The sequence below is a fragment of the Podarcis raffonei genome, chromosome 11 (genome assembly GCF_027172205.1).
Source record: "Podarcis raffonei isolate rPodRaf1 chromosome 11, rPodRaf1.pri, whole genome shotgun sequence".
Lineage (NCBI taxonomy): Eukaryota > Metazoa > Chordata > Lepidosauria > Squamata > Lacertidae > Podarcis > Podarcis raffonei.
This window is the reverse complement of record NC_070612.1, coordinates 28,328,333-28,354,676: the sequence shown is the minus strand read 5'-3', so window position 1 is coordinate 28,354,676 and position 26,344 is coordinate 28,328,333. Positions and strand designations below refer to the sequence as shown.

General features: G+C 41.5%; 1 protein-coding gene across 3 annotated transcripts in view; it reads right to left on the bottom strand.

Moving 5' to 3' along the window:
• AP3B1 (adaptor related protein complex 3 subunit beta 1) overlaps positions 1-26,344 on the bottom strand; it is a 141,305-nt gene that overhangs the window by 103,242 nt on the left and 11,719 nt on the right. Inside the window, exons 1-3 of one of the 3 annotated variants that reach the window (XM_053409084.1) lie at positions 22,817-23,231; positions 5,688-5,763; positions 1,829-1,903 (exon numbers count right to left, since the gene is read on the bottom strand). In XM_053409084.1, the coding sequence (XP_053265059.1) occupies positions 1,829-1,903; positions 5,688-5,763; positions 22,817-22,959 (294 nt within the window). In that variant the 5' untranslated portion in view covers positions 22,960-23,231. Of the gene's footprint in view, positions 1-1,828; positions 1,904-5,687; positions 5,764-22,816; positions 23,232-26,344 lie in introns of those variants that run through there. The other 2 variants (XM_053409082.1, XM_053409083.1) reach the window with 2 other exon arrangements.

Here is a 26,344-nt window from a genome sequence, read left to right as displayed (position 1 = left end):
AAAACAAATTAGTTCATAATAGTAAAAAACAAACTTTATTATGGTAGCAGACCAGCATAAGATACAAACATGCAAATAAAATAAAGCACATAAGACTTAAAGAGGAGAGGGATAAAAGTTAATAGTTAAAAGTGGTTATAAACTTAAAGCAGATAGACACAAAAGACAAGAGGTTGAAAGGAACAATAAGGGAGGGAACGTGAAGCAGCAGAAGTCTTGCATTCTGTTGTAGTTGTTGAGATTCATGATAGTCAAATCAGAATCATTTAATATAGTTCAGAATATACACTCTAACAGTTGTCCAGGAAGAACTTTGCCTTCCAAACTTATTTTATGCAATGTGTATTTCTGAAGGGGCACAGTCATGAATAATGGTCATTGTATCTTCCCTAAGACAACAGATTCACAGATTAAAGGCTTCCAAGCTCTAGTTTCATAAGTACTACAAATTAGTCAGTTTGATCTTGCTTAGGCTTTAAAAAAGTATGCTTTAGTTAAGTTCTAAACAAAGTCTGTGTATGTTTAACTAAGCACAGAAAAAATTGTTCTGAGTTACAAACTGACCATAAGGGTTTATATTGGAAACTCTGAAAACCCCTTAACTACAGCTGTGCTATAATTATTATCACTATATGAAGAAATATTTTTCTGCCCATTCTGCCAAAAAGCAAGATAAAGAATCACAGAAGGTTAGGAGCCACTAAATTATTTGTTGTTCTACTATGAAGAAGCAGCAATCAACATTGACAACAAGAGGCCTTTGTAGTGAATGACTGCAGGTGTGCAGAGAAAGCCTACTTTCCTTGAAACCACTCTGAGACTAGAGGCAGGAGGACTTTGATTTCGTGCCTAGACCATTCTTTTATCATTTACCTTCATTCAATGTTACAGCACTCCTCCCTTTAAAACTAATAATAACAGTGCCATATTAGAGCTGAGGAACACAGGCAGATCTGTTTAATTAGTTTATCAATACAAGTATATCAAACTTCATGAGTTATTGACTAAACCTTTGATTATTTCTGTTCTACACCACCAATTGCTTTCTAGGTCACTTTTCTGCATCTTTTGACATGACACATATAACAAGACTAGGGCAGAATGCTCTTATGAAAATGAATTTTACTAGAACAACAAAACATTTTTCACTACTTTTGAGGGCAAAAATTCCTTCCCACCCATGTCACATGCCCTCTGTATGACTGCAGTTTTTAAAGGGAATTCTAAGCTGGAACACCACCCATAGAAGAGAACGAGTGAACAAGCATGACCCATGCCCTGGTTCTATGTTGGCAGAGTACATAGCATCATTGGCAAGTATCCAAAAGGTCACTTGGCAAGCCTCAAATTACAACCAGCTCCCCTCCCAGCAGTCAAAATGCCATTCAGAATGCACTGAAACAGTGCAGTATTTTTGCCCACAGAAAGGTTGTTTTATTTCTATTGCTACAGCACTGTAAAGAAATGAAACATGCAGAAACATGAGGCCTGCTATAAAATATAAGTATTCTAACATTATGCAGTCTTTTGCTAGTTATTGTAGAAAAGCACCAGAGGTTAATTTTATTTTATTCAAAGTTCTTGGATCCAATGATACATGTCCAGTATTTGTCCAGCACATTGTTCACTTAACAAGTATTTCACCACTTTACTATGTACCAAACAAATTCTGAATACAGTACACGATTTCCTCTATTTTAGCATACAGTTAAATCTACAAGTATTTTTAACAGTGAACTCTGATAAAAAAACACCTTCATGGGTAGAATTGAAAACATTTACATTATAAAAGAATAAAATTACAAGGGTATAAGCTTTGTTATCATACCTCAATATTTTTACTCGCTACATTCTTCACTACGGAAGGAAACAATTCAGATGCATTCTTCCCTCTGGCAATCATCTTGGAACACAAAATAAAACATTTATTACAGAATCATAGAATTGGAAGGGACCCAAGGGTTATCTAGTCCACCCCCTGCAACGCATAAATAATTATATTATAACAATTATATTTCTGCAATGCAGAAAATTTATAGCACACTATTTTCAAATAAAGTCCATGATTATGCTATCATGGACTTAAATTAAGTTACTATATTTTACTTCTAAAATTCTTCAGAGCATCTTCATCTTTAAATGAAGTTAAATGTGTCCTTTAAAATATCACAAGTTGTCTACTAGATAGCCACGCAACTATTATTATTTTTTTACAATCTGAAAAGTGTATGAAAGATTTACAAAACACAAGCAGTTTTGGCTTTTATTGGGCAAGAAAGTAGCAAACACAAAAGGAAGGCAAATCAGAACACTCTTGGCATTTCTATTCAACTTTATTAGTCATCCTCTGCCTCTCTGCCAGGATATCCTGTGAATTTTTGCTCTGATACATACCTAGCTAAATTAAGATAGAAACTGACAGGACAATCCTAAGAATGCTTACTCAGAAAATCCACTGATTTCATAATTACTTCTAGGTAAACGTTTACCGGATTGCAGCCTAACTTCACCACTTCCAGAATTAATGTTTTCCCCACTAACAGGTCTCAGATAATTTGGCTGAGCAGTTTAATACTACAACATATGAAAAAAGTTTCAGGCATATTTATAAACACACACAATTTGTTGTGATGGTATATTTGGAATATCACTAGCTTTAATATATATCATGGAAATTCACATGTATCTTGCATTATTTAACTGACCAACCATAATAGCTGCAGTGTACCATGTAAATATGTATTTAGGATCTTTTTAAAGTGTATTTTGTCTCATTAAGTCATAATGATCAGTGTAAATCCTCCTTTGTTCATGGCTCATTAACCCAAGAGAACATAATGGGTCTTTCAAAGACCAAGATATTATTTCAGTTTAGCAGCTTTAAATAGCCTGAATGTTAAAAGCTTTGGTATTGCATATTATATAGAATGAGAGGTTAAGAGTTTGCGATCAGGAAAGTTTCTTTGCTAACCTGTTGCAGTTCACAACACAGTAAAATGCTGGTAATCATAACCAGTGCTTTACAAATTACCCTTTACAACAGCAATGCAACTGCTCAGCCTCGCTGTAATAGTGTGAATGTAGAATCTATGCTGGAGTCTGAAGCTTTAGCTCCGTCATACTATAAATCTGGGTACTATTCTCTCACTATAACATTAAGCAATCTCTCCATTGGCTTATTTACAACATAAACTCACAGTTCATTATCTACTTTCAGGGTATGACAGGGTGGACTGATTTAAATCAATGAGATTTCAACCAGATAAACACCCTTAAAAGGGAAATATTGGTTTAAATCAAGTTTTCTATTTTGAAACTTGTGGTATTCCCAAAAGAAGAATAGAGTAGTTAATCAGCTCTCTGTACCACTTAAAGCAATCGCAATCCAGAACCAGATTACCATGACCAGGAGGTCCCATGCACCTGTAAACTGGCAGAAGAAACCAAGTGCCTAGTAGCCAAGCAGATTTACATGTCCCAATTACAGAACCAAAATGCTGTTAGTATTGTGGACTTTAAAATGTACTCCATTCCAAGGATATATGTTGTATTTAATCTTAGTAAATACAAACGGAAGTTCCTCACTGGTGAGGGTGGTACATACTCATGTCATTTATTTCTGGGGCTGGTAGTTCCAAATCATGCCTTACCGTGCTCAAGTCTGTCAGAGGCAACTTTGGTTTGTGAGGAATTGGGTGTACTAGTAGGCTGCATCATACTTTGATCAGGTAGAATACTACCTACACATTTTTCCGTCTTGGTAAGCCAATTGGCAAGAGCCTTCTTTGTATCATTTTTGAGAGAGAGAGAGAGAGAGAGAGAGAGAGAGAGAGAGAGAGAGAGAGAAGAATCCACAGGATCTGCAGACCCAATTTTAAATTCCTCCTCTTTGCCACAGGCTCATTGGGTACATTACTCTGCTGCACTGTCAATCAAAGGGTTAGTCAGCTAGCCATGACCCACAGCAGAAATAAAACTACAGTCCAGTAGCAATTTAAAGGCTAGCAAATGTCTTACTGGATAAGCATTCATGGATTAGCAAGAATGATGGACTTGAGCCCCCAAAAGGTTATGCCTTAATAAATGTGTTAGTCTTGAAGGGGCTAGTACAGTTCTTTTTGCTGCTTTACTCAAATTGCACTGTGGTCTACTTCGTAAGTTTTTTGAGAGAACAAAATAATATAAAACCCTTTGACAAACTAAAAATGCTATTGCAAAAAGGAAATTGGTGCCAGGGATGTTTCAGTTAAGAACTCCGTGTGTAACAGCTCATATGCAGTATGGGAGCATGGATTGCACCCTGCCAGCACTACCCACACAGGCAATCCTGTCACAGCAAATAGCCGCATATTGGATTTGTGGACAACCTGCATGAAACTTTCATTGTTTGTAGCCCTGAATATCTTGGTTACATACAAGAGACTTTACTCTTTAAGTTTTTTTCATGATTTCAAATCTCTCCCCGCCCCCGCCGTTCAAAATTAGGGATAGGCAGGCAGGGCAGTCCTTTTATTATTGTTGTTGTTTATCAGCATTATGTTTAGATCTGTCTTTCCTCCAAAGATCTCAAGGTGGTATTCATGGATCTCCTTTTCTCATTGTTATCCCCGCAACAGCCTTGAGGGTAGGTAAGCCTGACTGGCCCAAGGTCACACAGTGCATTTCATGACTGAGTTTTACCTTTGTCTCCCAGATGCTAGTCCACTTAATATCCCATCATTTTGTTCCACATTCTTAAAAAATGGTGTAGAAGTGAATAAGCAAAGAGGGAAACAATCTTTTCCCAGAGGTCTGGAAGTTTATGGGGGCCCTTGTTGAGTGGTACTTCTGAGTAATGTACAGTTATTGTGACATGAACCCACACTATGACGGGTGAACCCCTGCAATGATTAGCACTTAACTAAACTGAAAAGTGTTTTACCTTGGTTCAGAAGGGATTCCTAGTCATAGTTGTGTATTTTTCTGCCTCCACATCAGTGTTAGAATTCTATCAGTTATATTTTATCTTTACAATCTGAATGAATTTCAAGAATCAAAATGCTTTTTCTGTGCAGCCTCAGCAGGCGCAGTCACCATAAAAAAAGAAGAGGTAGGAATAGGCCAATATATATGTGGATTGTCTCTGGATCAAATAACTTTTCTTCTTTAATTTCTCAAAGTTCTTAACCTAACTCAACGTTGTCATCTGAACTAGCCAGGTGTTTAACTGATCAATCACAGTCAGTCCATCACATAAAAAAAGAGACTTTAGAGCTGTCTTACCCAAAAACGGCAACTAGATATTCCGTTTTGGTGACTGTAAACTTGGTTTAAGGAGCCATTTGGCACCTAGCATATATGAGTTTCAAATAACCACTGAAATGGAAACATTCAAACTTATTATGTCCATATCCAATGTGCTGAAGCTACAAGCTTCTAGCTCTCAAAATAATATAGTCTGTTGTGTGTATATATGCTATTACTAAGGTGCACAAAACACATGTTCATTGTTTTCCTGAATAAATTAATGCTAATAAGGACAAAAAATACATAGTAAAGCCAATAGCTTATTTTTTTAAAAAAAAACTAGTTTCAGACTAACTCTGAGAAACTTAAATTTGTGTGTGCGTGCACGTGTGTATTCAATGCATGAAGAAATACAACTTTCAGAGCTGCCAACATTATATGCACACTAAAATCTAACATACCCCAACAATCCTTTTCATAGCATCCAGCTTAGCAGAATCTTTGCTGCTTTCCAACATTTGCTTCAAATCTTCATTTCTATAAAAGGAAGAGAAATAATGAGTTGTCATTTGTATCACAACCTACTAATGAGGATACAAAAAAGTGTTCCAACATGCCCCAGAACTTCAAATTTTGCAACAATGCTGCTAATTGTTTTTTAAAGAGGGAGGATGCTGGAAATTAAAATGTTGCATAAATATATCCATCAGGGTGGGGAGGGGACTGAGAAGGCATAAATAAAAATAACGTGTTCTGAAGGCTGAGGATAATCAATTTAAGTAGCAGTATGGGAGGAACATTTTGTTTGGGGTGTCCAGCTATTGGAATCATTTCATAGAAAAGCTCATACTAACAATCAAACACTTTATGAATTGTAATTGCTACTGATTTTACCAAATGTGGCAATGAAAGTTTGTCTTTAAAATACACACAAGAGTATACTGGTGGTGGAGACCTAACTCCAAGTTAGCATGTTTCAAGACACGGACTGGCTTAATTTTTACAATGTTTCCAAAGAAAATGTGAAAGAAAGAACAATGAATTGTCTCAATGTGGCAACTGTGGGTAATTTTTTTCTTCTTCATCTAGGTACAAACTGGGATAGCTGAAGTTCATAAGAAATAGCATGTGGGAAGCCTTATCTCTTTTTAGTAACATAAAATAAGTTGAAAATACTCTTTAATGCGAGTCTATGTAACACAATCATTGTTGCACTCACACATTAACAGAAAAAAAGAGATACTACTGAGGAGGGAAGAAGGTGACAGGGAGAGGTTTTTTAAACTGCCAATCCCTTCTTCACTGAGGAAACAAGGCCATGTCCCTCTATCGGCATAAAAAGGTAAAGGTAAAGGTACCCTTGCCCGTACGGGCCAGTCTTGACAGACTCTAGGGTTGTGCGCCCATCTCACTCAAGAGGCCGAGGGCCAGCGCTGTCCGGAGACACTTCCGGGTCACGTGGCCAGCGTGACATCGCTGCTCTGGCGAGCCAGAGCCGCACACGGAAACGCCGTTTACCTTCCCGCTAGTAAGTGGTCCCTATTTATCTACTTGCACCTGGGAGTGCTTTCAAACTGCTAGGTTGGCAGGCGCTGGGACCGAACAACGGGAGCGCACCCCGCCACGGGGATTCGAACCGCCGACCTTTCGATCGGCAAGCCCTAGGCGCTGAGGCTTTTACCCACAGCGCCACCCGCGTCCCTTCTCTATCGGCATATAGTGGTACATTTATTTAGGCCAGGATCCAAAGACTTAGTTTAGGCTGAAATTTTATACACTTACTGGCCTGAGTAGATGTGTACATAATTCTTCTCTTAGAGACCAAAGACTTGCATGAGTTTGTTTAAAAACAAAACTTCCCTCATCCCCTAATTTCCTTAACATTCTGTGAAGTGTCTCACTTTTAAATGAAATTTACCATGTGGGACTGCTATATGAAAAACTCAAATATATTTCCTGCAACTTGTTCAAGGTGTCAGATCTTTTAGGATTCTGGCTACTCTGTTTAGAAAGTATTCCAGGTACTATCCCAAATCAGTTAGCCCACTATAAGATTGGATGAACAAATGCTACACACACTTAGGAGGCCCGTTTGCTATTATATTTATGTTTGAGCTGATTTCGCCTCTGCGTATCATCATCAATGAGATAAGAAGTACGAAAAATGCAGGAATTATCACTTCATTAAACATTGTGGCATTTTCTATGTTATCCTTAAAAAGCATTAAAAAAAATTCTGTAAGAGATTTAGAACAACAGAATATGAATTGCTACTTCAAACAAATTCTTGCCTAAAAATAAAGGAATTAATTTAGCTTGTACTAAACAGCACTTCAGTGCTGATCTAAGCCTCTTGGTGATGTGCTCAGTTAAATAAGGAGTTATTTTTAGTGCACAATAACAGTACATTGTTACGGCTCAGATAGTTAAAATATAACATTCACAGTATAATATTGATTATTAGTCATTCTGCACTGTATGAAAAGTAGATCACAAAAGACAGGTGAGCAATAGCAAGTTTACCAATACTTACAAAACAAGGTTTTCCTCACATGGCTCAAAAGTACTAGTGATCCCACTCTCTTCTATACTAGGATCTGGTTTTAAGGTAACTTCTAGAGATGCTGCTTTTTCAAGAATAAATCTAATATTGCAACTAGAACTACTCATTTTAGCCAACGAAGAGTCTTGCTCCACTTCTAACTCAGAAAAAAGAATTAAGTGCACTGGTAACCAGACCTACTTATCAGGATCAAGATTGCAGTGTGGTTTGAAAAAACCTATGAGGTAACAGGATACCCACTCCCTTCACTTGAAGAAAATGCCTACTGTATAAAAGGTCATTTCCTTTTACAGAAATACATCTTACCAGCCAACTTCAACAAACAATCTTATTATATTGCCTGCTTACTTTAACTTAACAAGAATTATGGAACATACCAGGAATTTTATATAGCTGTAAAAATGAAATCACATGCAACAGATCCCTCATAATGTCTATACTGAATTCTAAAAATCAATGCAAAATTATATGATTTTGGCCTTGTTTCTGAAGCCTCTTTATAATTACTTTTCTGACAAAGGGCCAAACTAAATGAAAATTAGATTTCAGGTTCTCTTCATAGTTGAAGACCTAATTTACACTGGATTGGAAGCCATTTGAATTCTAAAAAGTTGCTATATGCAAGGTGTTGGAGATGAAATTGCTGTAGGAGATGAGAGACTAGATAGGTATGGATAAGTAGAAGTTTGGAGTCCAGTGCAACGTAAAAGTAGGATGAAGAAAAGTAGGATCAGAAACCAAAGAGGTAAAGTATTCCAAGGGATCTGCATGGCAAAGTAGCCATGAATACTGAAAACAACTTGATTACTTGTTGTCTCTTTGTATCTTCCACACACATAAGCCAAACAGTACCTAGCTTTATTAATGATACTCTCCATAAAATAATTAATTAATTTAGAACGTAAACATTGGAGAATGTAGCCAAACATGTATGCAGTAGAGCAGTGGTTCTGAACTGGAGGTCTATTTAACCCAAGCTGTCCAAAGCACTATTCACAAAACAAAAAACTACCAAAGAGATATCAAAATTTTCAAAAAGGGTTCTGCAGTACTTAGCTAATTGGGAACCACTGCAGTAGAGGACCTTCTCATTAGAAGTGTCCCAATTTTGGAATTCCCTCCATTCTCAAATAAGGTTGGCACTGACCATTACATGTTTTCAGTGTCAATTGAAAAACCCACCTATTCATCTCACCGGCATGCAGACAACACTCAGCTCACTCACTTTTTTCTATCAAAATGGACAAAATTCTGAACATCCTAAATGAGGGATTCATGCAGCAATGAAATGGATGAGCTTGAATAAACAGACTCAACCCAGACATGGCAGTGGCTGGTGAGTGCACTCAAGTGAATGGTAGTCAAGCAGCTCTGGGAGGAACTGCACTTTAAATATGGGTTGTAAATTATTTTATGCTACTTCTTTGCAAAGAAGGGATTCTCCCCCCCCCCTTATTGTTTGTTTTAATTATTACTGAAAGCCATCCAAGGGATGTTTGTTGATGTGTGGTTATATAAATATAATAAATAATAAGAGCAGTGAAAGCTTTGAGACCATTGGTCCATTTAGCTCAGTAATGTCAACACTGTCTGGCAGCTGCTCTCTAGGGTTTCAAGCAGGAATCCTTCCAAGTCCTACCTGGAGATTAAACCTGGGCCCTTTTGCATGCAAAACATCTGCTCTAGAGGAGTAGAAACCTAGAGAAATCTGTGGCCTACCTCCCTGCTCCCTTCCCAGTATTAACCATAGCACTAGTTCACAGCTAAACTAACTATAGTCAGTAACACAGCTTTCACTTGGATGAGTGAAACCAACCACCTGTCTCCTTGATCCTTGCCCATCCTGGCTAATAAAAGTGAGCCGGGAAGAGCTGGGCAATGGGCTCTGTGGGGTGCTGAATGCTTCCCTCTGTGAGGGAGCCTTCCCAGACCCACTGAAAGAGGCAGTCATTAAACCGCTTCTTAAAAAAAATATTTAGGCCTGGCCAATATGGCCAACTATCGCCCAGTTTCAAATCTTCCATTCTTGGGCAAGGTGATTGAGCAGGTGGTTGCTGAACAACTCCAAGCATGTCTGAGGGAATGTGGACCATTCGGAACCCTTCCAATCGGGATTCAGGCCTCATCATGGCACTGAAACTGCCTTTGTCACATTGGTCGATGATCTCCAGTGGGCTAGGGACAAAGGTGAAAGCTGTTTCCTAGTTCTGCTGGATCTCTCAGCGGCCTTTGATACAATCGACCATAACATCCTTCTAGACCATGGGTAGGCAAACTAAGGTCCGAGGGACGGATGTGGCCCAATTGCCTTCTAAATCGGCCCACGGACGGTCCGGGAATCAGCGTGTTTTTACATGAGTAGAATGTGTCCTTTTATTTAAAACAAATCTCTGGGTTATTCGTGGGGCATAGGAATTCGTTCATTTTTTCCCCAAAATATAGTCTGGCCCCCCACAAGGTCTGAGGGACAGTGGACTGGCCCCCCGCTGAAAAAGCTTGCTGACCTCTGTTCTAGACCATCTAGAGCAGCCTTTCTCAACCTGTGGGTCCCCAGATGTTGAACTACAACTCCCATCACCCCTAGCTAGCAGGGCCAGAGCACAGGGATGATGGGACTTGTAGTCCAACAATACCTCCCACTTGGACTACTGCAATGCATTCTACATGGGACTACCTTTGAAGGTGACCCAGAAACTCCAACTAATCCAGAATGTGGCAGCTAGACTGGTGACTGGGAGCGGCCGCCGAGACCATATAACACCCATCTTGAAAGACCTACACTGGCTCCCAGTACGTTTCCGAGCACAATTCAAAGTGTTGGTGCTGACTTTTAAAGCCCTAACGGCCTCGGCCCTGTCTACCTGAAGGAGCGTCTCCACCCCCATCGTTCAGCCCGGACACTGAGATCTAGCTCTGAGGGCCTTATTGTGGTTCCTGCACTATGAGAAGTGAAGCTACAGTGAACCAGGCAGAGGGCCTTCTTGGTAGTGGCGCCCTGTGGAACGCCCTCCCATCCGATGTCAAAGAAATAAACAACTATATGGCGTTTAGAAGACATCTGAAGGCAGCCCTGTTTAGGGACGTTTTTAATGTCTGATGTTTTAATATATATTTTAATCTTTTGTTGGAAGCTGCCCAGAGTGGCTAGGGAAACCCAGCCAGACAGGCGGAGTAGAAATAATTTATGTATTCATTTATGTATTCATTTCTTCATTTATATTATTATTACTATTATTAATTATTATTATTATTAGCCTTGCTAGAAAAACTTGGCTACATTAGAATAATGGTTAGGATTGGGGCATATTCAAGCCTAAACTCTGGTTATTATATTGGCAGTTTTATTACTGCCAAAGGCTCCATGCCTTTCTGGTCTTTCTCTTTAAACCCAGACATTCCCTTTGTCAAACTAAACTACTAAAAATGGCAGCAACTGACCACAAGTCAGCACAGAAACAATTAATTTCAATGAACATTTGTACGTTCAACTATTTTCTAAATGTTAGGCATGTCAAAAGAATGTCACAACCAGCACAGGGACTCTTCACTAACAGACCTGGAGAATCACAGTGTTATTTACATCTTTTATACTTACTGCACTAAAAATATTTCCCCACAAACCAAATAAGGTCTGACATTTTATTTATGCAATAAAAATAGCATTCTGCCAAAGTATTGATAGCTTGCAGCAATGCTACACAGATGAAACAAAGCATGATTCTAAACTTCTAAAATATAATTAATGCCATCCCTCACCCTTGGGATATGCCCCAGTGTGTACATTTTCAAAACATATTCACAATGTGTATAAAATATTTCAAGCTTCAAAGCACACTTTCTGCCATCACTTTATACCACAGCTGTTTGAGTGACATCTTGTGGCATGATTCCGACATTACCATATTCAGCACTAACAAATTCATTTTATTTATATATTTTATTGGCTTTCTATCTCACCTTTCTAAAATATACAGATGGCAACCTATAAATGTTAGAACAGTAAAACTGAGCCCTAAGAACAAAACCAGCAGCAGTAACCATTGTAAGCTGCTGCTCATCCTTAAACATTCTAAACCTCCTTCAGAAATACAAATGTAGAGAGACATGCCTTTTTAGGGAGGCCCTTCAGAATTCTTGGTGCCACAGCAGATGAGGCCCCATCTATGAGACCCACCTGCCACCTATGGTGCACTAGAGATACCTGGAGAAAGGCTTCTAAAGTGCAACAGAGCTCCTGGAGAAGGAGAGTAACTATTTAAGACTATTTAAGACTTTAAAAATAAAAAAACATTGCTTCAAACTGGACCTGGAAGCAAATTTTAGCAAGAGAAACAGATAAAAGTTTTTAGTGAGATTCATTTTTAGTGAGATTTTTAGTGAAATTTAGTGAGATGTGCCATGTAGGCAACCATATTCTGAATCAACTGAATTTTCCAAATTGGCACCAAGGGCAGCCCATTATATAATACATATTATAGTAATTTAACCCGGAAGTGACTAGAGGTCTGGCTGTCCCAGGAAAAGATACAGCTAGTATATAAGACACAGGTGGAAAAAGGCATTCTTGGCCACTAGCACCACCTGGGCATCAATCTCAGGAACTGCTGCAGCCTTATCCAATATAGGATGCCCACACTCCAAGATTACCAGAACTAGTACTTCCACTTTGTCTGGATTTAGCTTTTTAAAAGATGCTTTATTTGGACAACTACCTCTTCATAGATCACTGCCTTGTCGTGGCGAAGGGGCTTGAATAACTCAGAGAAGCTATGAGCTATGCCGTGCAGGGTCACCCAAGATGGACAGGTCAAAGTGGAGAGTTTTGACCAAACGTGATCCACCTGGAGCAGGAACCGGCAAGCCACTCCAGTATCCCTGCCAAGAAAACTCCATGGACAAAGTCAACAGGCATATAAAAGTTATGACACTGGAAGATGAACCCCTCAGGTTGGAAGGCGTCCAACATGCTACTGAGGAAGAGTGGAGGACAAGTACATGAGATTCAGAGCTGATGAAGCGGCTGGGCCAAAGCCGAAAGGTCGCTCAGTTGCGGATATGCCTGGAAGCGAAAGGAAAGTCCAATGCTGTAAAGAAAAATATTGCATAGGAACTTAGAATGTAAGAACCATGAACCTTGGTAAGCTGGATGTGGTCAAAAATGAGATGGCAAGAATAAATATTGACATCCTGGGCATCAGTGAACTAAAATGGACGGGAATGGGCGTATTCAGTTCGGATTACCATCATATCTACTACTGTGGGCAAGAATCCCATAAAAAAATTGGAGTGGCTCTCATAGTCAACAAATAAGTGGCGAAAGCAGTATTGAGATGCAATCTCAAAAATGATAGAATGATCTCAATACGAGTCCAAGGCAGACCTTTTAACATCACAGTAATCCAAGTTTATGCACCAACTACCGGTGCTGAATAAACTGAAACTGACCAGTTCTATGAAGACTTACAACACCTTCTAGAAATGACACCAAAGAAGGATGTTCTTCTCATTATAGGGGATTGGAATGCTAAAGCTGAGACTCCAATACTTTGGCCACATCATGAGAAGAGAAGACTTCGTGGAAAAGACCCTGATGTTGGGAAAGATTGAGGGCACAATGAGAAGGGGACAACAGAGGACGAGATGGTTGGACAGTGTTCTCAAAGCTACGAACATGAGTTTGACCAAACTGCAGGAGGCAGTGGAAGACAGGAGTGCCTGGCGTCACAAAGAGTCGGACTAAACAACAACCACCTCTTGGTAAAAATAAAAGATTTCTTTAGATGCAATGTTTGAGAAAGAATGAAAAGCCAGTCAAAAAATGCTGTCATAGAATGAGGAATCCTCTGAAATAGCATATTGGTGTGAGGCAATGCAAGGGAAATAAGGGGGCGAGATTCCTATTCCCACCCTGATGTTTGCTGAATCAAAGTCATTTCTATTCATGGAATGGCATGTCTGAATCTATCCCATTTTACTTAACTGCAGAATCAGGATTAACCTCAGTGGGGAGGGAACATAGCAAACAAAAAGTAGAGAAGACATACGAAGATAAAACAGTATTTTGTTGATTAAGATAGAAAAACTAAAAGTAGTAACTTGCAAACCAGGTCCATCAATTCAAGTTATACTTTTTTTATATGGATTCGCTTCTTGTACGGGGGGGTGGGGAGGACCAACATACTATAACTTACAATTACAGGTGAGAGATTAGTATCCCAGATATTCTTCATCACTAAGAGGAAAAGTTATTATAATCTATGATAAACTATTATTGGCAATCACTCAACCAATTAACAGGTTGACAGCTAATCATAGGTATCCAACAACACTTGCATATAACAGCATGTAAAATATTTTTGTGTTATGTTTACTCTGGAAATCTGTGCTTGAAGAGGAAAACACAGTTCCAAAACATGCAAATATTTTTTACACAAATAGTTGGTTAAAGAAACAGAAATCATTGTTTCTAGAGAATAATAAAGGTGCTAGAACTCAAAGCAGATCTGTTTAACTACCAGATTTAAGCCTGCACAATGGAACATCATCCTATCCTCCTTTCCCCCACCCCCAAAATCTTCTCTGGAGGCTCCACCCTTCCCACTCATTCTAGTGTTTTAAGAAGGGGGTCAGCTTCTTCCAACAGCCCCTTTTCAAAGGGTTTTATGAGAGCCCACCTCTTTCCCATCTAAGCCCTCATAGGCTCAAACAGAAGGGGGGTATCTTAAAGGAAAGAGGGTTGTCTTAAAGTTTTCACAAGTCTCTCCATGGTCCTCTTTTAAATCTTCAATATCAGGAGTTTAAAATAGGAGGGGACATCATGTGATTGACGGGAGGCAGTCCCACAATGCCGGCACAGCCAAAAAGGTTTACTCCTCCTCCTTTAAAAAAACACTTAAGTACTACAGTATCCAAGACTTGTTGGATAAGTAACTGTTACTGCCCTTCAACTGCCTTTCCCATCCAGAAGAGGAGCTTCCATCTCTTGCTGGTTAGTTGCTTGTCCCCTCTCCCCTCAACAGCAAATGAGTGCTGCTAATACAAGGGTACATGGGGGGGAGGAGTCCAGGAGGCCACTTGAAACCCACCAATATGTTTTGAGGCCCCATCTTTTTATTGGCGGGCCAGCAGTGACGTAGAATGGGAGGCTTAGCTTAGCGGTAGTGCCCCTTTGAGAGAACACACAGCACAGGCCCAGCGGAGACATGGTGTGCAGCCAGCTGATGGGTGGGTGGGACTTGGCAACACCTCTCTTCCCAGAGCTCCTTGGGGTGGGCGGGCTGCCCCTGGCCATGGAGGCTCTGTTGCTGGCTACCATGTTAGACAAATGCGTAAGGGGTGGCTGCTGAGCAGGGGGCGGCTGCCTGCCAGGAATTGCAGGGGGTCAGGTTAGTTGACTCTCAGGGACCCCCTTCTAATTCTACAGGTCCCTCTCTTCAGTTAACCACTGACCTAAAGGACCGTGATGTTTCTGTATCGTAAGCAACATCACTTGCAGGTTTGCGCCACAGATTTTTCTAAGATAAACAGGTGGTATAAGCCTATGCACATTGGACTCCATGAGTGACATCCAGTGATACCCACCCACTTGTGCCATGGACGTCAGCTTGCAATGGGTCTTCTGGTTTATATTCTGCCCCTCTAGCACCCTGTGCTTCCCTAAAATATGCTCTGGAGGGTCCCCATATCCCCTGAAGTAGATTTTGTGTGTGGAAGAAGAAAGGAAGGGAAAACCTCACTGAATGAGCAGGTGACTACTCACATGATGTTGGAATGTCAGTGCATACACATTGACCTATGCACTGCTGGGGTTGGTCCTTAAGAGTCCCTTCCAACTCTACAGTTCTGTGATTCTATTATCTAATCCAGGTTTCCTCAAACTTGACCCTCCAGATGTTTTTGGCCTAGAACTCCCATGATCCCTAGCTAGCAGGACCAGTGGTCAGGGATGATGGGAATTGAAGGGCCAACTTTGAGGAAGCCTGATCTAATCCATGGACATGGAGGCACAATGTGGACAATCCTAGTTCCTCAATACATTAGGATTGCCCAGTTAGAACCTCATCTGAGACACACCTTAATACTACCCACACATCAGATCACAGGCATTTTCTATCATTTTATTCTATTTGCTAATATTGTGCCACAGTTTGAGACTCAGATTGGACCACGCAGATTTATTAGCTCAAAATTCATTAAGGACTTACTTCATAGGATATTCCATCCAAACCATTCATCCTTTCTGGCTTGTGTGCCTAATGAAACTGGCATACTACTATAGTAGGAGGCACAGTGCCATATAACAGATGGCCCTGATGGTAAACATGCCAATGAACCAGTATATGCATCACATATAAATATCAGGGCTAGACTACTCTAAAATAAATCCAATCATTTATTTCTATACATTTCCATTACTTTTAAGTAAGATACATATGCCCAGTGTGCACTAAAGGATTCTATATATAAATCCTGTATAACAACAGAAGTAAGTTATTCAGTCTCTTTCAGCATTAAACTCAGGAATCAGTATTGTACTGAAACACCATCTTCAATCCATTCTCAGCAAAGGAGCCATTTGCAAAACTCAAAGGCAGTTTGCTACCCTGCTGCATTTGCTAGTACACATGTACTCTGAAAAGGGAAAAGGCTCCAATAAATTACAATCACATTTTGTTTGGCAGGAATCTAGTCTAAAGATGCAAATTCATGAAGTTGAACACTATTCTTCTAAATTTTGCCATCTGTTGAAATGTTCACATATTCTACCTACCACTATGCACTTTCCATATAATATGCCTCCAAATTTTGACATTTGGTTAAAGATTTCATTTTTACTGTTGCTGTTAAGGTGCAGTTTCCAAAGGTAAGGAAAAGAAAGGCTTTTATAAAATTCACACATTTAAATATGACAGAACACGTTTAATTTGGAATCAGAACAGTAACTGCTGGCAAGAATAAACACTCTTGTATGAGAAACATTCCAAAATATCTGTAAAATCAGAAAATCAGTTCCACCTTAAATAAGCTGAACATTAAAATATTTTATACGTCTCTTCCTAAAGATATTCCAATCAAATAAACTTTACGTGAAGGATCAGTATGAGCTATTGACATCTGGATCTTTTATAAAGCTTGTGGTTCTTGGTTTAAATGGCCAGATTACATCTTGATTAAGGGAACTTCTATCAATACTATTCAGACATTAAAACAAATTTTCGATTCTACCAAGAGATCTGAACCATTGCTTTCTCATCATATCACTCTACCCTCAGGTGAACAAGCCTTGCTATTCATTTCTGTGTTCCTGACATGGTTGGTCTAGTTCTAGCAATCAAAGTATTTGTTAGAAGTACTGCATACTGAATCGTTTGATGACGTTCTTCAACTCTGGTTCAAGTTCTAGAAACACTCTTACTTTTCAATGCAATCCAATTCAATCATTCCACACTTATCTTCAAGGATATAGGGCAGCAATTGTCTACCCTGTGGACATATTTATAATTTTGAGTGTATACCATGGCATCACCTTCTCTGGATGCTTCTCCTGTCTTCCCAAAGGGTATGGGTAAAAGTCAGATTCAGCACAATTAAAACAGTTCCTTTTGACACAGAGTTCCCCCAAAACAGCATCACTGATAGACAGCACAGAAAACAACCACCCTACCGATTTGGTGCTTGGATGGAATCTTGGATCCAATGATTTTTTGCACAGGATGGCAACTAAACCACAACAAATTACCCAACATATATATATGAACACAGAGGTGACCAATAATTTGATGACATTTTTAGGGGATCCCATGTAAAAATTATGAGTATCCATAACTTGGAACTGTATTTCTGCACCATGGTCTGTGAATTCACTTGATCTGTGGATTTTATGTTTCAGTCATTGAAGCATAAACAGATATGAACCATGATTTGATGATGTCTGGGGAGGAAACCCATGAAAAAGCATGCAATTTAATGATAATTCATTTTACTGGATCTCAGTTTGCATGTGTACGTGCACATGTGCCCCTTCTGTCACTCCATTCACTCTGCCTCTGTCAACTCCTAAGGCACCCCACTTTCTCCCCCGAGTAGGGCTGGGCAATATCTGGTTTTCACCATTGTGATATATCACAAGCTAAACATTGAGATATACCAATATATCACAATGTCTGAAATAAGGATGGAGCTATTGGCTGGCTTCATGGATATTGCCGCATCGTGATTTTTGCTGGCACCTGCTCTTGTGATTCGCTGCCCCCTGCAGGAGCTGAGCCAGCAGTTATTGGGGCTGCAGGAATTGAGAGAAGCATGGGCTGGCTTCAGTTTTCCAACATTGTGATTTCTGCATATTGTGTGCGCGCGCACATATTATGATACGCTTGAATTTGTTTTATTCTGGATTGATTTATTTGATGTTTTAATGTGTTGTAAACTGCTTTGAGAGATTTTCTTTAAAATATAAATTGGTATAGAAATGAAATGGATTGCAATTTTAAAAGTCACTGGGCTGGGCTGGGGAATGGCACAGAGGCATTCTCTTGTGGCAAACATAACCTAGATTTAAGGTGCCATTTGGCAATTAGCTTATATATCTGAGTTTCTAACACTGGAAGCTAGGATGAGTAGAGGTTACCCAGTCAGTTAGTCCTAACTGCCTTAGGCCATGGGTAGGCAAACTAAGGCCCGGGGGCTGAATCCAGCCCAATCGCCTTCTGAATCTGGCCCATGGGTGGTCCGGGAATCAGTGTGTTTCACATTGAGTAGAATGTGTCCTTTTATTTAAAATGCATCTCTGGGTTATTTGTGGGGCCTGCCTGGTGTTTTTACATGAGTAGAATGTGTGCTTTTATTTAAAATGCATCTCTGGGTTATTTGTGGGCATAGGAATTCGTTCATTCCCCCCCCCAAAAAAATAGTCTGGCCCCCCACAAGGTCTGAGGGACGGTGGACTGGCCCCCTGCTGAAAACGTTTTCTGACCCCTGCCTTAGGCCCTCCCCCTCAACAGCCAGGTGTAGAGTTCTAGCCAATCTAAGCCGGGTGATGGACCTCACTCTACAAGAGCAGATCCTTCCTGTTGAGTAAGAACTCATGAGTTTGCCATGAGTTCTGCAAACAAGGCTCTCCTTGGTCAGAAGGGAGCTACTACCCCTGGAGCGATTAGGACCATGGGAGTAAAGGCATATAGAAGCCCCACCCCCAGCCAGCCACGTCAGGGTATCCATGCCCATTGCTTCTTGGGTCCTGAACCAGGAGAAGAAGAACTCTACCTTTCCATTTTCTGGACTAGCAACAACGTCTAGCACTATTTGCTAGAACATCTATGGGTGAAGGATCCACTCTGTCTGCAGGTGGCTGACCCAGTCTGCTCAAGTGTTGGGGGCACCCGCTACATGCTCTGCTGATAGGGATTCTAGATACTGTTCCACTGAGGAGAGGAGGCTGGTTGCCTCTTGCACGAGGGCCTGTGACTTGCTTTCACCTTCTTTACATATATATGCCTTGGTGGCGATTCTGTTGGAAAGGATCAGCCTGTGCTTGCCCTCCACCAGCCTCTCAGAGTGGGAGAGGGCCAGTCTGAGTGCTCCGAGTTCCAACGAACCTATGAGTTATTTGGCTTCCTCCTTGGATCAGGTTTCTTGGACATACTGATCTTCTGTGTGGGGTCCACACACCAAGAGCGTCGCATCTGTCATTATCTGCACCCATGGTTGCGCCCTGAAGGAGTGTCCCTTTTCTAAAGCCAGGGAAATCCACCACCTGAGGACCCTAATGGGCCTGTAGGAAGTGGGAGAACATGGGGCCTGCAGGTTGGCCCCAGAGCGTGATCCAGCCAGGTGAGTCACTCTGGGGTAAATGACAGCATCCTGGGGGGGGAGGCATGAGCAGTTGCCCTCCCTTCCTTTCATGCTTACCAATACTTCTGGGAGCACTGCAGCTTCTAGGACAGGCCATTGCAGGTCCCCCATTACCTCTGTGGTCAAAGGACTCACTGTTGAGAACAGGGAGATCCCAGGTCCCCTTACATGGGTGGTCTGGTTTCTCAGCCGATGAGTCTGCAGAGAGCTCCCCAATAGTAGTCAAATAACTGAGACCGAGCTATCAGCAATCCAAAATTAAGTTACAATAAGCATTTCCTTTTAAATTCTGTTTGACAATACAATCTAAAATTGCCTTGAAAGGTCATAATTACTAAGGTGTTGTTGTTTTAATCTTCTCTATAAACTCCAAAGTTTCAGAAGCAAATGTTTCACTTGCAACAGTGCCTCTTTGAAAATGCCAAATTGCAATGATACATTTTATTGGATATAAAGAAAGGAAACAACTAGATTACGAACAACAAGCAACACAATTACGTTTTAACCACACTTCCCAATTTACAGAATGTAATGAAATCTTATTTGGTAATTAAATGCCAACTTAAACAAGATTGCCAATACAGATTACATAACAAATGAATTGTGAGACTGCATGTGCCTCCTGCTGTAAAAGCTCTTCAAGACCTTAGATTTACCTGCAAGATCTGCCAACTCAAAATGGCATTTTTGAGAACTTTCAGCCTATACAATATTCCATTTCCATGTTCTTCAGTAATCAAGTTTATTAACGGCTCATCTCATCTCAATTTATCATATAAACCATAGGGCCACATTAGATATTCTTCTTACAAAGTATTAAGGGCCAAACTAAATATAAAATTAACACAACTTGTTTGGAATGCCATGATTTTTTTAAGAAAATAAACAGCAGCTTTGGGGTAGTGGGGGAGAAAAATCAGGACCAAAACCAAGGCAGGGTTGTTTTTTAAAGCACTTCAATAAATTTGAACATGAACACACATACACAAAGCTGCTTTCATTGGATGGCAGATTCTTTCTTGATGCAAATAGTAGCTGGGAGGGGAGATTTTTATCAGAACTACAGTGTGGAAGGAATAGGCTGGAAAACCCTCCCTCTTTGCTGCAATCCCAATTCTGACTTGCTTCTCCCATATCTGCTATATAAAGTTAAAGAAGGACACAATGCTGTTTAACAAAGTGTGTCTAGCCCCAGGCCTACACTTCTGGATGGTTGGCAGCAAGCTATCAAATTATGTTTTGAGAATTACATTAACTTACCGTACATTTATTAATTTTAATCTTTTTTACTGGTGTTAGGTATTTTACTAAACTGGACTTTTTAGCATTATGGCTGGTTCTGTTAGTGAATATTTTAGTGTTATTTTTTGTGTTTCTACTTCTGTATATTTAGGGAGTGTTAGGATTCTCTAATAAAGAAACAAACACCCAATTTGTGTTATTAGCAAATAAAATGTAAACCACAATACCTGTTCCCTAGTTAAAGTTAAGACACTGGTGCTGACACTACAAGATGAGCACCTCTTTGTTGTAAAACTAATTTCTCACTTTTATGGATACTGATTCAAAGTAGCTTGCCATGCCACAGAAGACTGAAAATAGGCAGTACTATGTCTGAGAGGTAAAATAAATAATGGCACACAAACAGCATACTGTAGGTAGGAGACTAGTTAAAGTGAAAGCAGATTAGGGTTTATGTTTCCACTTCTGTGAAAGCAAGGCTCTGTGAACATGACACATTACTACATAAGACTTATTCCCAAGGCACATGTTCAGGTCTGTATGTGTAAAGCAGCAAAGGAAGGAACCCTATCAAAAGAGAAAGCTAACAAAATTACTCAATTACATGATTTAAATTAAGTATAAATAATTCTGTTCTATTATACATCTAGGTTTATAAATGGTTTGAACTTCAACTTTAAAAAGTATTTTCTTCTGTTTTGTTTAAATAAATTAACAGCACTGACTAGCAACCTTATTGAACTCAAAACCTTTCTAACTTACAATGTTTCAAGAGTATAGACTAATCACTCACTTGTACACACACATGCACACGAAGTAGTATCATCAAGCTATAACCAGCAAAATTAGATATTCTACATGTGGCACTTGTTTTTACTGGAAAATGTATTGTGTTAAGTTACAAAAAGCAGAATTTATGATTTATTAATATTAAGTCTTCTAAATAAAGGGTTCCCAGTACAATTTATTTCGATTTTAACATTTGTTAAAACAATGGACACTTGAAGACCATTAAGAGGCTATCCAAGATCTCATGGGAACAGAGCACCACATAATCAAATTTATTGCCACCTCCGCCCCATCAACAAATATGAAATGTTACCAATATTGGCAAGCTGAAACGGCAATATAAAGAGTCCATGGGCCAGTATGAGCGGTAATATGAAATAATACCCCCTTCATCAAGCATGAATCAAAGGTTTATCCAGTCTCTCCACTGTGGCCAACCCAACTTGACTGAAGAATCAAAAATAACCTTGTGATCCAATCCCACCCTCAACATAACTTCCGCCAGTGTCTCCAGGAGCACAAGAGTTTGAATGTTTACACAGAAGGACATCGCTACCAACTTCGCTGTGACTTACTCCCTCGTGCGTTTAGGATTGCAGCATAAAGTGCATAAAACTGAAAGGAGGGGTCCCTGAGGCGTTTCTCATGCTGCTCTCAAGGGGCACTTCTCCTTACAGTCATTTATTACTTCCCTTGCATTGATATGCTGTATACAACTTTTTACCACGTGAGTAGGAAGAAGTCGGACTTCTCCCTTACTCCACAATTCAAGGCATAAAAAGAAAATCCGAAGCAGCCGTGTTGATCTGCAAGGAAAAACAACTGAGCTCTGAAAGCAACCGCAAGGCAGTAACTTTATTAGGGACCAACTCCCAACGTCACACAAAGTCGCAGAGCAACTCATAACGGCACAACCCCGCTTAGCTTTGCAGTAAGTTTCACAAAGCACCGTATTCAGGACGGTGTTAAAACGATTTGGGGTGGGAAGGCGGCTGGGAAGCGAGGGGGACGAGAGACCCACGGGCGGCTGAGCGTCTGGTCTCTTCGAAGGAAGCAGCGCCTGCACTTACTTCCCTGAGGAGAGGAAGCCCAGCCCCCGGCCGCCCCAGCCGCGCCTCACCCCGCCTCCGGCCATTCCTTACTTACTTCTTGGTGTCGCTGCTGAAGAGTCCGAAGGCCGTCGAGGCAGAGGAAGAGGAGGAGGCGGCGGCGGTGGGTGTCGCTTCCTGGCCCACCTCGGGCTGAGCGTCCCCGGCCTGCTCGTTGTAGCCGACATTGTTGGTCGACATGCCCGCGCGCCGTTACTACTACTACTACTACCACAACTACTCCCCCCGCCTCCGGTTCCCTCGCGATCCGACTCTTCCCCGGAAGCTGAAGGAAGAGCGGCTGCCGGAGGATAGTCACGTGGTCGCCGAGAGGGGCGGGGAAGAGCGGCCTAGGGGAACTTTCTCCGGCCTGCCTCCAGGCGCCGCCGTTGCCACGGCAACGAGGCCCTTCACGCCCGAAATCCTCCGGCCCGCAGTCACGAGAAAAACCTCCTGCTCGCGACTTCCCGAAGGCGCGCCTTACACCCCCCCCCACAAGTCACGAGGACACGGAGAAGCCGTTGAGCGATGCCACGTCACCCGCTAAGCGGTTGGTCTCGTGCGCGTACTTGGCGCCACGTATGCGAAGCTAAGGTTCCCTTACTGCCGGGGCCGGACCACCCTCGAGGCACCTCAGGCGGCAGAATCCCATTGCTTCTCCTCACTTCTCTAGTGATGTGGGGGCTGGAGAAGTGAGGAGAAGCGGAAGCAGCAGCAGTTTCTGGTGGGAGGGTCCCCCTACCATGGGAGAAGCGGCTTCTGGCGAGATTTCACCAAAACCTGGAAGTCAGCAAAGCATGGCAAAAGGTGCCCCCGGTGGTGCTGGAGAAGTTATCTGCTACTGCCAGAGATACGAGAAGCGGCGTTGTACCGCAGCAGGCCCACCACCACCACCACTGTGCATCATGATATGATTCAGGAGTGAGTCTTAAGGACCAAATTGAGAGAACTAAAGGTCCCTGTTCCTTTCCTAGGTGATCTAGCTGCACAGACACACACAGAGAGAAAGCAACTAGAGGGTTGTTGAGAAGGCCAATACATTTTAAATGGACAAAGGAGGGTTGGACAGCTTTCCAAAAATTGCGGGAGGCAGTGGAAGATAGGAGTACCTGGCGTGCTCTGGTCCATGGGGTCACGAAGAGTCGGACACGACTAAATGACTAAACAACAACATTCCATACTAAAAAAAACCCATACCCTAAGCACTGCTATACTCAGGAACATAAGCATCAGCAGAACAGTCACTGTTTCCTGTACCTGGACAAGCTGGGAGGGGAGAAGAAATCACTGTTCAGAAAAACTCAAAATTACATATACAGTGGTACCTCTGGTTACGTACTTAATTCGTTCCAGAGGTCCGTCCTTGACCTGAAACTGTTCTTAACCTGAAGCACCACTTTAGCTAATGGGGCCTCCCGCTGCTGTCGCGCCACCAGAGCACGATTTCTGTTCTCATCCTGAAGCAAAGTTCTTAATCCGAGATACTATTTCTGGGTTAGCGGAGTCTGTAACTTGAAGCGTATGTAACCCAAGGTACCACTGTAAATGGTGGGCACAAGTCAAGCATCTGCAAACACCATCAAACACATACCTACCTGGCATAGGAGACACCTTGATCAGCAAGGGAAACACCTTGAAGGAGGTTTTCCCAGGGTGAGGCTCATCCACTGCACCAGGCAAAAATATTTCTCTATAACAAGGCTTTTGGCTGATTAAACGATAGGCTTTTTAATGTATTTGGGGGTGGGTATTGGTTGGTTGGTTTTGTTATGTATTTTGTGTTCTCATTTTGTATCTTTATGTTGTGAACTGCTCTGTGATCTTTGGATGAAGGGCTGTATACAGTTTAAATAAATAGATAAATACTGTGAAACTTCTGTTCACCAATTTTCATTTATCACATTCTGTTGTTTTACTGTTGTTTTATTAAGTTTATGTGTGGGGGGTTTCTTGCAAACCATCCTGCAATAATTTATTTGCTGCGTGCTCAGGTTGTATCTCTTAACAACTGTCATTTTATTGACTGCAATATGGGGCGGGGGAGAGGGGCAGTTGGCCTTATTATGTAGGTACCAGCATACTTTTTAGTGTTAACTGTTACATTATTGTCACTGCATATTTGTTTGGTGCCCTCTTGTGGTTCAGATTGTGAATTACAAAGTTAACCTTAGTTGTAGTTTTATTACAGTATGTAAAGGAAGTGGCAGCCTGATTTTATTCATGTTCACTTGTAAGTAAGCCTCACTAAGTTAATTTGAAGCGTGTGTGTGTCTCACACAAACTTGCAATTGTTATCCATATATCTTTTGTTTCATTAATTATGCAACAGAAAAAGGGTCACTTCCGGTTAGTATCCAGTATCCAGTATTGCTTCTGAAATACAATTGACCTTCACACTGGCATTGCAGGTTCCATTTCCCCTAAATTTAATATTTATTATTCCCAGTTAGCAAGAAATCAAACTTTGTTAGTGGAACATTTGCACTCCAATTGCACCGGATTACTACCGTATTTTTCGCCCTATAGGACGCACCTTTCCCCCTCCAAAAATGAAAGGGAAATCTGTGTGCGTCCTATGGGGCGAATACAGGCTTTCGCTGAAGTTCCCACAAGGAGTTCCCACAAGGCTCCCTAGGCTGCGGATAGCAGCCTGCTGCCCGGCGCGCGGGGCGCCCTGAAGCAGAGCGCCGCGCGTGCCGGGCAGATATCCGCAGCCTGGGGAGCCCTGCGGGAGTTCCCACAAGGCTCCCTAGGCTGCGGATAGCAGCCTGCTGCACGGAGCGCGGGGCGTGCTGAAGCAGAGCGCCCCGCGCTTCGGGCAGACATCGGCCAGCCGCACAAACTCGGGGGACAGCGGGGAGGCGCAGCGCCGCCATCCCGCTGTTCCTCGACCTGGTTTGGAGGCTGGCACTGGGGAGAAGCGCGCTTCTCCCCAGCGCCAGCCCCACAAGCTCGGGGGACAGCGGGGAGGCGGAGCACCACCATACCGCTGTTCCCCGACCTAGTTTGGTTTCCCCGACCTGGTTTTGGGGGGGAAATAAAGGGGAAATTCCTTTATTTCCCCCCCAAAAAACTATGTGTGTCCTATGGGACAGAGCATCCTATGGGATGAAAAATACGGTAGGTTAGAGCTTTAAAATTTCTTATCAGTTGTTCAGTGGTTCTCGGCTAATTAACCACAGAAGCCCCTTGGGACAGTCCAGTAAGAGAGTGGAATCCAGGAGTATTTGCAAACTATAAACCTTCTTCAGTGGGGAGTGCAACGCCTCCCAGAACAGGTTGTCTGCCTTATTCTAGGACATGGGAATCACCCACACACATCCATCTTATCAGGACTCAGCTGCTGGGGGGCAAGGCGGTTGAACCCATGCAGCCCATCACAGTTCCCAGGCATGGGTCCAACACCTTCATAGCCTTTCCTGATTCAAATGAAATAGACAGTAGAGCTGCATTATTAATGTGCTGGTGACACAGTGCTCCAGATCCTTAGATGACTGCTTCCAATGATTTCATACAAATAAATGTTAAATAGCCTAGGACTCCACAGCCCAAAAACTATGAGCCAAGTAACAGTGCCCTAATGCTA